This window comes from Acipenser ruthenus, chromosome 20 (genome assembly GCF_902713425.1).
Source record: "Acipenser ruthenus chromosome 20, fAciRut3.2 maternal haplotype, whole genome shotgun sequence".
Taxonomy (NCBI): Eukaryota; Metazoa; Chordata; class Actinopteri; order Acipenseriformes; family Acipenseridae; genus Acipenser; species Acipenser ruthenus.
In genome coordinates, this window is record NC_081208.1 from 10024389 (window position 1) to 10038736 (window position 14348).

Consider the following 14348-nt stretch of genomic DNA (forward strand, 5'->3'; position numbering starts at 1 on the left):
GTCTGTATGCATGAATGTCATCTTTAAAAGAAATGTAAAATGAATGAAAAAACGAATGGGTGTAAATGTAAAAAAATGTAAAATCTCAATAAAAGAGTATTTTACTAAAGATTTCCGTGGAGAGGAACATTTATGAGTTTCAACTAATTTTTTGATGCCCTGCTTTGGCGGGGCTTCCCTTTGTTGTGTAATAATAGAATTGCAGTATGTGCTGTTGTTCACACCAGCACCAGTGTTATACGCGGTCCCTTTTTTCTTGCTCCCTTTCGTGTAGTTTTCAACTCGATGCATTAACTTTAGGCACAGACCTGCACAACAGCGCCATGTTGCCACGGCAGCAGTATTACATCCGTAGTGGTTTGTTTAGCACTACCATAGAGAATGAATGGGACATCGTTTAGGGCGGTTTAGCTAAACAATTCTTTCTATTAGTCCAAAGAATGTAGTGGTAACATTTATTAACATCTAAAATGATTATAAATCGTTTTTTTAGAGTTCTCTGTAATATTTATATCAACCATTATGCAGACCCAGGTGCATTATGGGAGGACTCCTACAACCCTAAAACCTTTACAATTCGAACCTGTGCTAACATTTATTAGATTCAAAAATAACTTTAAATAATTTTTAAGAGTACGTTGTACTGTTAAAATCAACCATTATGTAGAACCATGTTCATTATATATATTTTATATAGCTATATTTTAATATATTTTAGCTCAAAGAGCCAGCTACATTTATATTTTGATATATATTTTATACTTTAATATATATTTTTTTACTGATGATGAAACTCTTTAATATGCTTGGGGTCTCTCTGTTTGTCAATAACCCAGGTTATTGTTTCGGAGGGACTCGAACACGGTCAAAAGAAAAATACACACACACACACACACACACTCTCTTTTTTCTTTTTCTTTTCTATGTAATAGTCTGTAAACTAGGGCACAACAGATGCCTTTTTAGGGGGTGGGCTATTTTTGATGGATAACCCGTTAATGTCGAAAAAAGGGGGCGGGGCATAAGGGTCATAAATCACTCAAAAAGGCATGGGGAAAGGGGCGGGGCTTAAATGTCATAAATCACTCAACGGCTTGGAAAGGGGCGGAGCTTGTGGTCATAAATCAATCAATAGGTGCGGGGCTTGGGTCATAAATCAATCAAAAGGTGTAAAGGGGCGGGACTTAGGGTCATACATCTGTCAAAAGGGACAGGGCTGAGAAAGTGACATTCGCTGTATCGCCTTTACTACTAATAAATATTGCAGGCAATTTCGAAAAAAGCAACGGCCGAGCTCTGTCTTTAGAAAAAGCACTGAAATGTTCCTTGCACAATTGTTTAAATTATAGATGCCCACTTAAACTGAGAATTTTTCCCAATTGCTTTTTACATTTAATTTTTGTCTTTCGACATTTCTGCTTCACCTTTTAGTTCTGCTTTATGGAGGATATTCCATGCCCAAATTAAAAATAAACAAATGCATAAATGAATAACTAAATGGACATGTATTTATTGATTGATTGATTGATGTATTTCAACATTTATTCATTTATATATTTATTTATTCATTGACTTATTTCACTTTTGCCACTTTGCTTTTTACATGTACATTTCTGCTACGACAGTTCCTTTTCTGCTACTTGCATTTCACTATGCGCTTTCGCTTTTACATTTCTGCCACTGCATTTCCTCTTCGACTGCTTTTTACATTTCGTTATGCAAAGACACGCGTGTCAATCAAAGCGAATGGGCGGTATCATTTACACCATTGGCTAGTCCATGTATTGACAATGTACCGATTGAGTTTGCAGTGCAGGCAGGAACCATTATGGTGGCTCGTTGGTCTAGCTGTATGATTCTCGCTTAGGCTGCGAGAGGTCCGGGGACCAAATCCTGGACGAGCCCTTTTTATTGTTTGTATTTTGTTTTATAATGAAACCCTTTTTTCAATGAGGACAAGAGTATTCTTACAGAAACTGTTTTAGCAAGAAATCGTTTATAAAAATGCAAAAGCACAGGTAAAATAATACATAGTCAAGTACAACAAATAATACTGTAAATATGGTACAGCGGGTAAGGATTACGTATATAGGAATAGATGAAAAGCAAGTATACACCATGGGTGGCTTGCATAAAAGTGGAGAGTAGCTACTCTCAGAGTAAACAGTAAACAGCAGAGTAAGCTTAGTCTGCTTTCACCACAGCTGAGTAAGCTTACTAAAGAAGTAAATAAGAGAGGAAGTTAAACCTGGGTAGAGGCTGGTTTAGTAGAGGAGGGGGCTCCTTTCTTTCATTTAGCATTTGGAATATGGATGAGTATTTATTGGATTTCAAACAAATATTTGATTTTGAAGAGAAAACAAGACCTGGAAACAAGAGTGTTTAGAGATGGGACTAATCCTCTTGACATGTACAGTGAAGAACAATTTCATCAACTATATCGTTTTACAAAATATACAATCCAGGGACTGGTGGAGAAGATTTCTGGAAACACATGTAACACGTAGAAATAAAGCACTTTAATGCTCCTATCTGTTCTCTTTTTGCAGCGCTGTGGGCTGTGTGCAGTTTTCAGTGGTGTCAGTGCCTGCTGTAGTACCTGGATTCTAAACATTTAATTGGTCTTGAACTATATATATATATATATATATATATATATATATATATATATATATATATATATAAAGAAACCACACACAACTGTACTTGACACCGATTCTGGAGATGAGCATGCTATTGTTATTTCTTCCTGCCTCATATCGCTATCTGGTACCTCTTCAATATAGGCAACGTTTTGGGGTGTAATCTCTTTAATTGGGAGTGCCAGGGGGTCGGTCTGTCTTTCTACAGGTCCGCCTCCAGTTCTATTTTTTTTCTCTTCTTTCTTTTGCTATTTATTTTTTTGCCTATTTCTTCAATTCTTTCCATGCACCCTGTAGCTGTTTTACCGACCTTTTTGTAACCCTTTCCTCCACATTAAGCTGTTTCTTTATTTCCACCCATGCTTTTTTCTCTATCCTAAACTGCCTGATAATTTCGACAAGATTTTTTTTCAAAATCACTGTAATTGTTCCCCCTTTGTCTTTTTGTTGCTGTTTCCTTATCTAGATAAAAAATAAATTAAGGTAGGTTGCCATGGTTAGTGTAATTCTATTTATTTATCCACATTGTATTTGGCAAATAAGATGGATTTATGTTTTCTTATCGTTACCTGCATTACAAAGTTGTTTTTAAGATGTTTCCTCTTTATCACGTGTATAATCTCACAATCGCCAACAGTCAACAAACACTACTTGAGATTTTAATGTAAAAAGAACCAAAACAAAACAAAAAAAAAAAAAACTGTACTCTTTACAAAGTGTAAATATAAATGCTAGAAATTGCGTAGGCGACAACATGTGTTATGTATTATGAATTATTATTATTGCCTTGCGCATATCTGTCCGGGACTCGGGCACTAAGGGCGGGAAAGAAAGTATATTCTTGGCAAGTACTTTAAAATATATGATTGCAATAAGTTTTACATTTGTTTCACATTTACTTATTAACCTTCATACAATTCCTTGCCGTTTGTTATATAAAAAAAGACCTTGATACCACGGTGAAACAATAGCTATGAGAAAAGACGTTCAGAACGGGTCTGCTACAAAGGAAAATATCGGGGATTGAAAAGGGCCTAGCGTAGTGAAAGCGGATAAGAGCTCGATGGTGTGGAAAGCAACGGATATCGCCATTGTTATATAGTTTTCTAAAGTACAAACATATTGTGATTAACACAGTTTAGTACAATTTACTTACATCTGACACTTACCTCCTCACTAAAGTTTACCTCCGCACTAAAAAAAAATGTCTACCGGTTGGGAATGTTGAACACTTTATTTGCATAATTTACTCCTCTGATTAATTTTTACTCTGAGAGTAGTAACTCATCTGTTAATTTTCTCTCGTGCAACCCAATTTTACTCTCCGAATAGCTAATCCACTTTTATGCAAGCCACCCCATATCTGGTAAATAACTGTCAACTACAGTTTGTGCGTAAAATATTTAAGGAGAATATCGAATTTAAAATAAATAAAAAAGAATCTGTCCGTCAGGGAATTGAACCACGGTCTTCCACGTGACAGGGAGGGTTACTGACCACTATACTAACGAGGAACGCCTAAACTATAACTGTTCTGTGCTCACAGGAAAACTGCACTTACTCCATAGCAGACTAATGAATGGCCCACCTGATCCCCCGGTGGAGGGTAGACTCCAAGAACCACCGAGTCCTCCACCTATCTTCAGTCGTCACTTTTTTTTGCTTCGTTCTGGCCCAGTGGTGCTGTCGTGACAAACTTTGCAACCTGTTGAATTTTGCATTACGTATGTGCATGAGTCAGTGTTTTGTTGAAATACAGATTTTTCTTAAACAATTAAACAAATTTACATTTTATTTGTATAGTGAACTTTTACACATAATAGGTAATTCATGTATCTAATTATCTACAAGTATTTTCAGTCTTTCTCCATCTTGTCAGAATACTTTACTGTATTTGGGTCTGTGTCGGTGTGTTCAGAGGCTTCGTTGGTGTTTGGGTCCATAGTCGTAATTGATGTACTGTTGATGTCTTCGTCAGCATTTGTTCGCCTTCTTGGTTTGTATCAGAAAAAGTATTCAACCCCTGTGCTGTGGAAGCTCCCAGTTTACACCGATGAAAGAAATTGCCCTAACGAGGACACAATTACCTTACCATTGGCCTCCACCTGTGAACCATTAAAGCTGCTGTCACATTTTCTGGATAAAAACCCCACTGTTGAAGGATCATTGGTCAGGCTGTGAGTCTGAAGGAAAATGAAGACCAAAGAGCATTCTACAGAAGTTAGAGATAAAGTAATACAAATGCAACCAACCTGAACAACCTGGAGCAAATCTGCCAAGAAGAATGGGCCAAAATCACTCCGACACTGTGTGCAAAGCTGGTACATACTTACCCCAAAAGACTTAAAGCTGTTATTGCAGCGAAAGGTGGCTTTTTTTTTCTTAAAAATATTTCCCAACATAAAACCAATGTCACCTTACAATAATTGATTTTGAGTTTCAGTGTTTTAAAATAAAATATCAAACAGAACAAAATTTCAAAGTACCATTTGTAATTCAGTAATATGAGAGAATTGGTCAGGGTTCTGAATACTTTTGCAAGGCACTGTGTATATATATACGATATCAAAACATTCTCTCTCTCTCATTCTCTCTCTCTCTCTCTCTCACACACACACACACACACACACACACACACACACACAATGATTTAGCTGTGAAACAAGCTAGCTAGCCACCAAGGACGTGGGGTTAGCAGCTAGCAATGGGTCGCTAACGTAATAGGTAGGTAGGTAGGTAGGTAGGTTTATTCACTCAAACTATGTTGCTGACGAGCTGACAATACCTTCAGCTCCGGCACCTGGCTTTCATTCAGTCAGTGGCTCACATTCATATCAGACTGACCGGCAAGCGGCAACATCAGATGAGCGTCTTTCCAGAGTCCAGCCTAAGCCAGCGGGTCTCAACCTTTTTTTACTCACGCCCCACTGAAATTTATTTGTATATCTGTCCCCCCCTCCTCCTCTCCCCCCCCCCCCCCGTTTAATTTGACTTTTTAATATATATATTTTTATTACTGCCTATATATTATAGTGCATTTATTTAGCCGCCTGGATAGTCACACTGTCCATTCAATCAAATACATATGTTCGTGTTCGCTTTTTACACACACGATACAAAAATATCAAGCAAGGAGTAAGTTAGTTACAAAGGGAGGATGGAGGAGGATTGAAATAATGCGACAACGCATTAACCAACAAACACAAACTAAATATCGAATTAAACTGATTATATTTATTCTTATTTTTTAAAATAAATGTGAAAATTGTGGCACAATATACACCGTTTAAGAATGACTAGATTTTTTTTTTATTTTGAACCCGGAGATTTACCTTTCACTCCCGAGTCCTTGAGCACTTTCGCACTTCAATGAAAACAACACACTCTGCTGGCCCCTGACCTCAGCCACGCACTGAGTCCGTGTTATAGTGATGCATTATGGAAGGGCCTAAGCCAATCAAATTAGCGGTTTTTTGTTAGTTTTTTTGGAGGAGGGAGGAGTAACGAGGGGGGGCTTGAGAGAGTTAACCCTTTGTGGAGCGGATAAAATGACTTGACAAAAGACGTTTCAGATTTATCAAAATTATTGGTAGGGACAATTCAACGGTCCCTTGACATTGGTAGGGACATGTCCCTACCGTCCCTAGCTAAATCTACGCCGGTGAGAAAAAGCACATAATGCTCTCTTCATCGCATCAAAGGCTGTCCATTGAGCGCGCGAGTTCCAGCTCGACTACAGTACTGCTGAAAGCACCAACCTCAGCATATGTAACCGGCTCGTTGGTCTAGGGGTATGATTCTCGCTTTGGGTGCGAGAGGTCCCGGGTTCAAATCCCGGACGAGCCCTCTTTTTTTTTTTTTTTTTTTTTTGTACTTTCTATTATTATGTTTTTTTGTTTTTTTTTACAAAGCACTTTTTTCAATGAGGACAAGAGTATTCTTCCACAAACTTTTTCTTGCACAAATCGTCTATAAAAATGACATTCTGAAATAAACAAAAGCACAGGTAAATTAATATATAGTCAAGCACAACGAATAATACTGTAAATATGGTACAGCGGGTAAGGATTACGTATATAGTTATAAATAAAAAGAAAATATACACCATATCTGGTAAATAATTGGCAACTACAGTTTGTGCGTAAAATATTTAAGGAGAGTTTTAAAAAATATATAAAAAAATAAATAAATAAAAAAAAATCTCCCCGTCGGGGAATTGAACCCCGGTCTCCCGCGTGACAGGCGGGGATACTGACCACTATACTAACGAGGAACGCATAAAAGCTACGCGTGCTGTACTCACAGGAACACTGCACTTACTCCTGGCCACTCCTGCTGGCTGCAGAATTGTTTAGCTAAACTACCCTAAACCATTTCCCATTCATTCTCTACGGTAGTGCTAAACCACTACGGATGTAATACTGCTGCCGCCGCAACATGGTTTTGGCGCTGTTGTGCAGGTCTGTGCCTAAACTTAGAGCTCCCGCCTCGAGCTCTCCAGAGTGAGTACAGTGAGTGAGATATCAACAACACAACGTGCTCCCGGAGTGAAATAGGTAAAAATGCGGCTATTGTTGTGTATTATTGTTGTTTTTGTTGTACGAGCAAGTAATCGTAAAAAGGAGCTACCTACTATATTTATATACAGAATAAAAAAATATATAAAGATATAAACATCATTAACTTCTGTACACTGCAGTTTAACCTTCTTTGAACAAACTTCGTATAAAACATTTTCTATATACAGTTAATATGTATTGATAATTGATTTTATATTATTAAACATCATTCTTCTATAAACATCACAACTTTCTCACGTAGCTCGGAGTGACAGGTAAGAATGCGTTTATTGTTGTTATTGTTTATTATTATTATAAGAGTGAGTAAATGTCAAAAAGGAGCTATTCTAACTATTATATAAAACTAATATAGTTTCTAAATACCGTTAATGTGGATTGAATACGGTTATAACTGATTTTAGATTATTATTTGTTTGCTTAGCAGATGCCCTATCCAGGTTGAGTGTTACAATTGTAATTGCAATACTTTACAATAAATTATGAATTTATTTTATTTTATAAATTAAAAAGCATTACAAAGTGTAGTTAATTTAAAGTTTTAAAGTGTAAATATAGTTACAAGTTAGCAAATAAAATACAATTGCAATAAAAGCAAATGCAACCTGTGCAGATACAAAGAAGTGCCAAACAGACAAGTGCAAGAACAAAACAAATATTTGCTGGCTAGCTTTTGTATTTGTCTGATTTATAATAAGTTCATAACCTGTGTGAAGAGAGTTTCTTAATGTACAAGACATGTCATCTCACACGAGGATCACAAAGCAAAGCACAACAGTTCAGGCTAAGCACACAACGCAATGATATCTCTTATACAAGAGACAGAATAACTTACACAACTTATATAGTAAACTACATCATGCAGTTTCTTTTTTTTCCTTTCATCTACCAGTAAGTCCATCTCCACCACCCCTGCCTCAGGTGTCTACTGGAAAGAAAATCCACACAACACCTGTTAAGACTAGTTGACCACGATTATTCAGCCATGGTGAACAGCTCCTGCATAGATCCAAACAGTCTGCTTTATCCTTGTGCTCCGTCTTTCGGGTTAGACGTAATTGTAAGTGACTCTGCAGCTGATGCATAGTTCACACACCCTAGACTCTGTAAGTCGCCTTGGATAAAGGCGTCTGCTAAATAAACAAATAATAATAATAGTATATCAAAAAACGAAAGCCCTGAAAAAAAACAATTTACAGTAAACTCGAAAATAGCTAAAAATAAGCACTGAAAAATACAATTAATAAAAACCAGAAACCCTAATTATAAAACTAGAATACAAAAAGAAGCTTAAATTCAATGACAAATGTTTAGACTCAAAGAACAGATTGAAAAAGACATGGAGATGTTTGTCATTGAATTGAAGCTTCTTTTTGTATTTCTAAATTATGCATTATTGATTAATAGTTATGGATGATATTCTACCGGTACTTGCTGTATTATATTTAAGCAGCGATTAGGATTCTATTTGTTAATAGAATTAATAAGCACACTGCTCTACTCTATAGAAACACACAACTAGGATTTTCACACACCTTAAAATAAAAAGAATACATAAAAAAAAAACATTTGTTTAGCAACTTTAAGTTAAGAAAATATTGTTTTTTACAGTTCTACCAGCATGTGGTATTTTAGTAGGTATTGCATTTCTCAACCCAAATCCGGTCACATTGCTTCAGGATTCTAATACTTTCTTTTTATAGCACCGTATCTATGAACGTACAGCAGTGTAACAGTAACAGTGGTAGAACAACTGGATTTACTTCCCTAGCCTTGGCTTCTTGCTATATAAAGTTTCATATAGCATGGATTTTGGAAGAACTAATTGCATCAGTTGTTGTATCTGTACCACATTACAGTATAGGAGCTGGCCCCACACCTGGGTGTGCAGACCAACATTAACCCAATCAACAGTTTCCTTTAGTTTTGCAGTCTGTTTTCATTAAGGTTTGAAGGTAGCTCTCGAATGTATGGAAGTGTCCAAGGTGGTCAGCCTGGCGCTGCTTTATGAAGCTGTGTATCCGGCGCAGGCAGTAAGAGACCTCTGCTTCGCTGGCAGGCGGCTCCAGCTCTTCTTCATCACTGTCCTGGGGAACAGTACCTGGAGATCCATCCAGATCTTGCCCAGTTTCATCACTCTTCCCAGCAGGGGAGTTCCTTTCTTTTAACTGCTGTACCCAAGCCTGCTGCTGCTCAGTGGAATACCTGCAGAGTCCTGCCTTGCTCTCTGAACCTTCAGCGTCCTGCAGGGGGTTGCTGTTTCTTTGTAAGACAGCTTGCTGCTCTTCTGATCTGCTGGTTAATGGCTTCTCTGGTGATTGTGATGCCGAACGTCTGTCCTGTGTCCTGAGTTTCTCCCTCAAGTGTCGGTGCCAGCTCTCCTGTTCTTCGGGAGACAGTCCACTCAGAATAAAAGGCATGATGGCACGAGCGCACTGCTCTGTTGAGAAGACGTCCAGGTCGCACTGCTCCTTGCGAGATCCCTTCGGGTTCTTCCTCGCGAGCCAGCTCTGCTGAAGTTCAGGAGACAGCAAGCCCAGAGCAGCTGGCACATTGGTCTGTTGATCTGGAGATCTTCCGCCCACACAGTTTTCTTCAGCTTGGCCCGTCTCCTCTACTTCCCCACTGCTTTCCTTCACGTTTTGGAGCCATGCTTGCTTTTCTTCAGGCGACAGTCCACTCAGAACAGAAGGCAGGATGGGAGCTGTGGAGGTTGAGTCTTCATCGCTCTCCTCCTTGCAGTTTCTTGCCTCCACCGCGTGCTGGAGCCAGGTGTGCCGTTCCTCAGGGGTGAATCTGCTCAGGATTGCAGGCAGTAAGGTAGGTGGCCAGTCAGAGTTATTACCATCTGTCTGGCTTTTTTCCACATGGACTCGCTTAATGACAATATTGTTCCTCTCTTTCCAGCGCTGTAGCCAGCCCTGAGAAGGGTTGAATTCCACGCCCAGGCTTTCTGCGAGACTCTTGGCCTTCGCCATCAGTATGGGTCCTGTGACGACAGCTTCCTTCTCTTTTGCGATGATAAACCAGCGCAGTAAAGCTTCATCCACTGACTGGACCTTCCCTAAGCGTTTCCTCTTCCGGTCTTGGTTGGCTCCACGATGCCATTCATGCATAATATCATCTTTGTTCTTTAGTAATTTGCTAATTGTGGAGACAGACAGGCCATATTCGCTTGCAATGTCTTTCCTTTTGACGATGGGATCCCCGAGTTTTTCCAGAATCTCCACTTTCTGTGCAAGTGAGATAGCTGTCCGGGTGATCTTGCGGTCAACGGATTCAATTAGATTTTTCCAATTGTCTTTGATCAGCATTTCCTGAAAAAGAAACATTGCAATTTGTTAGTCTTAACCAAGCGCAATTCACAAATTCTTTAGCCTTATTGCTATGTTATATCTTTTTTTTACATCACCATATCTTTTATAGTGTCACATAGCATTAACCCTTTGCGGTCCTATATTACAATTTTCCCTTTCCGGTCCTGTAGTCGTTTTTTCTCCAGAAAAAGCCGAGAAAACCATTTAATGACCGAGTGAAAAAAAAATCAAAGGACGGATCTGAGCAATACACATAGCCCCGGCACCAGAGAGATAACACGGCCATAAACAAACAAGATAGCTGCTTCTGCATCCAGCGCTCAAAGAATATCACAGACATTTGCAGAGCTTTTTGAGTTGTGAGTGATTTGGATACACTGCAGGAGGGAGCGTGATCTGGATACACTGCAGGAGGGAGTGTGATCTGGATACACTGCAGGAGGGAGTGTGATCTGGATACACTGCAGGAGGGAGTGTGATCTGGATACACTGCAGGAGGGAGCGTGATCTGGATACACTGCAGGAGGGAGCATGATCTAGATACACTGCAGGAGGGAGCGTAATCTGGATACACTGCAATCCTTAGAAGACTTTTTTTCTCCTGACAAACACTCCCAAGTAAATGTTGAGAAATGTACTGCCCAGTTGATTTATGATGTGTGAAAATTCAGCAATATGATTAAAAATATAACACTGCGATATGGACAACACAGGACACAGCAAAGGTAACGTGATGCGTTTCTTGCACACTTTGCAGGGTGTTCTGAGACACTAAGATACAGAATGGGAAGGATTATTGCTGAAAGACAGGTGCTCTTTTATGACAGTGAAGTGCAACGGTCTCCTTTATTTTGCAGATAACACTTTTCAAAGCAATGGTATAATACTCACTGTGTCCGTTTCCATTGCAAAGCTCTCACAAATTCAACTGGAAGCACGAGAATGAAGAACAAGCTTTTAAGTGTGGTTAATGCATCCCAGACATTTTGTCTGAATTTAATATCTGGAAAAGTAAAGAAAATTAAAGATGAGTGTTTTTGTGAAGGATCTCCTGTACCACACTGATGCATGAAAAACATGCCACTATTTTATCACAAAGCAGTTCATTTTTATATTGTATGATATTTATAACACCGTTGTGATCTCAAATTGTTTGGTTTTTATCGTCTGCCAATCAAAATGCTGCATGACTAGACACTGTATCGTAACAGTGGTATGCATGGTTTGAACTGTTGTTTTCTGACCGGGAGATTGTTTTCAGACGTTCGTTCGCTGAACTGATGACATTCGTTGTGATTTATCACGTATCAGGGAAGAGCGCGTGAAGGTTGTCATCTTCTTCATCGTCTGTATCACGATACAAGACCAGAAGCACAGCACAGCTCACTGCAGATCACCAAGCGCTTCATGAATGAAGACTAAGTGTGCTTTATAGTTGCTATGAATACTCTCCCCAACTGATTCTTGTCATAAAATGACCATTTGATCTTATGCATCATACAAGTGGCAAATCAGGCCCATCACATGTATCGGACTGTGACATTAGTGTATCGTTAAACCCTACATTTTAAGTAAGAAAGAAGAAACAAAGTTAAATGTTGAGAGATTGGTTAAATAATTTGTGCAATGCCAATATAACAGGCAGTGCTGTGTGATACACTTGAGTAATGGGTTCTGTCTCCTGTCAATGGAACGGGCAGTGCTGTGTGATACACTGCAGTCATGAATTACAATCTATATACGCACACATTTCTTTTGATTTCTGAGATATAGTCTTGACTGTGTAACGTATAACCTCCCTCTGCTGCATAGCAACATGTGTGTCTCAGTGAGGTCTCAAAGGGGAAGAAGCTTGTGACGTGTACAGCTTTGGGGGGATGCAAACAAACGGGACATCCTCACGGTCTGCTTTCAGGTTGCGTGCACGGAACCACTCAGTGTGAAACACTATTAATATCACTGCGACATTATTTGTTTTTTTGACTAATTGTATTTAATTACACGCGTTTTGTTGGCATTGCCAAGGAGACTGAAAAAGCAACGTAAACGCAACACATTTCAAAAGCATGTGTGTGCAAGAACAATGATACATGTGTGCCACAATGCGTTTACAGTAAAGTTGTTGGGGTTTCTCTGCACGTAGAAAATACTAATGTATGATTTAGGAAATCATCCTAGCCCCCAAATCTCACAATACAGTCTACTCTAAACTAGTGGCACTAACATGTCGATGTAACTGATAATGCAGCACAGGAAATTCGTGTTTGTGTTCTGAAACAGGGCAGCGAATATTAAACAGATTTTAACATGTAAACGGTGCATATAAGTGAAAAGGAACGACTTTCTCTGCACGATTGACAATAAAAACAAGATCTATTCAGTTCGTACTGTTTTACACATATTGCTGCATAAACTAGCATGCAGCATTACCCGTGTGTAATCTCAGCATCCCCACCTATGACACGTACCTGTTTACCGCACACGTTTCATTTCACACACGCGCGTCTCGCCTTTGTTTTCAGTTTTATGTTTTATCTCTCGCAGCACTTCCTGGAAAATACCCTTCCGATCGACTGGATCTGTGTTGTGACAGCATTTCAGCAGTTATTGTGAAGATCTGAACAACCTATCTAACGATTGGATTGCAGGGACAGTGGGCGGTATTTGCAAACGCCAATGGAATAATAAAATGGAGCCGTGCTGTGTATCAAACTGTAAACTGGTTTTCTCCCCAAGTAAAACCACAGGGACATGAATGCGAGGTTGGAGAATACTGCCACCTACTGGCCTACTGTTGGACTGGCAAGTGCTGTTAGTGAAAGTGATCGTGACGTTTACGACAGCTATGACCAAAGGTTTTGAATCACCCAATAATATTAACTAATTTTGCTTCGTAAAGGATAATGAAACCTTCTGAATAATGTTACGTTAAAATATTGAACATACTTAATGAAAAACTGACAACTGAAAAATGTGACATTTGAAAATCTAACATCAAATACTGTACTGCTATTATGACTTCCGGTAGACTTTTGTGGTATCATTTTGTAGTTTCTTTGATTACATGATGTTTTTTTAAATTATGTCTCAATCCTGAAATTGGTGATGCTAAACTTTTGGCCACAGCTGTACTCTATTAGTATTTCTGCCACATTCCATCTGAACTGTGAAACAAACCAGTGTGTAAAATCCAATCTCATGTCGTTCCAATACATCAAACGGGCTGCTTCTCGTTGCCAACTACAGTCTACAATCCGATCTGCAACCTGACATGAGACAAAAGGTCAATTTGACTGTATGAGTGCTATTTATTAATTCATTCACCAGACTCCACTATTATTCCCCTGGTGCCGGTATAATATATTCACAGCCTTCATTCATGTTCACAAGTAACTGTAATCTTCATAGTTCATTCCTTTTTACCCAGGGATTAGTCTGACTACTCTGTGCTGGTGTGGTCTCCCCAGTGCATTACACAACCTCCTTGGATTTGCAATCTACACTTTTTGCTATATACCCAAACACAGCCTTCATTGCTTCCCTGCACTGTCTGATCCCTGCTATATACCCAAACACAGCCTTCATTGCTTCCCTGCACTGTCTGATCCCTGCTATATACCCAAACACAGCCTTCATTGCTTCCCTGCACTGTCTGATCCCTGCTATATACCTGAACACAGCCTTCATTGCTTCCCTGCACTGTCTGATCCCTGCTATATACCCGAACACAGCCTTCATTGCTTCCCTGCACTGTCTGATCCCTGCTATATACCCAAACACAGCCTTCATTGCTTCCCTGCACTGTCTGATCC

The 14348-nt window shown here is 39.1% G+C and overlaps 1 protein-coding gene and 2 non-coding genes across 5 annotated transcripts in view; 1 reads left to right on the forward strand and 2 right to left on the reverse strand.

The window, feature by feature from the left end:
* Nucleotides 1-6416: 6416 nt before the first annotated feature.
* Nucleotides 6417-6488, forward strand: trnap-ugg (transfer RNA proline (anticodon UGG)). Its single transcript has one exon. It is a non-coding gene; the product is annotated as a tRNA-Pro (tRNA).
* Nucleotides 6489-6595: 107 nt separating this feature from the next.
* The window catches only part of LOC117970490 (uncharacterized), an 11830-nt gene continuing 4077 nt past the window's right edge, over nucleotides 6596-14348 (reverse strand). The window contains exons 1-3 of one of the 3 annotated variants that reach the window (XM_034918275.2): nucleotides 13005-13156; nucleotides 11428-11539; nucleotides 6598-10536 (exon numbers count right to left, since the gene is read on the reverse strand). In XM_034918275.2, the coding sequence (XP_034774166.1) occupies nucleotides 9127-10536; nucleotides 11428-11442 (1425 nt within the window). In that variant the 5' untranslated portion in view covers nucleotides 11443-11539; nucleotides 13005-13156 and the 3' untranslated portion in view covers nucleotides 6598-9126. Of the gene's footprint in view, nucleotides 10537-11427; nucleotides 11540-13004; nucleotides 13158-14348 lie in introns of those variants that run through there. The other 2 variants (XM_034918276.2, XM_058993462.1) reach the window with 2 other exon arrangements.
* Nucleotides 6844-6915, reverse strand: trnad-guc (transfer RNA aspartic acid (anticodon GUC)). The gene has a single exon. It is a non-coding gene; the product is annotated as a tRNA-Asp (tRNA).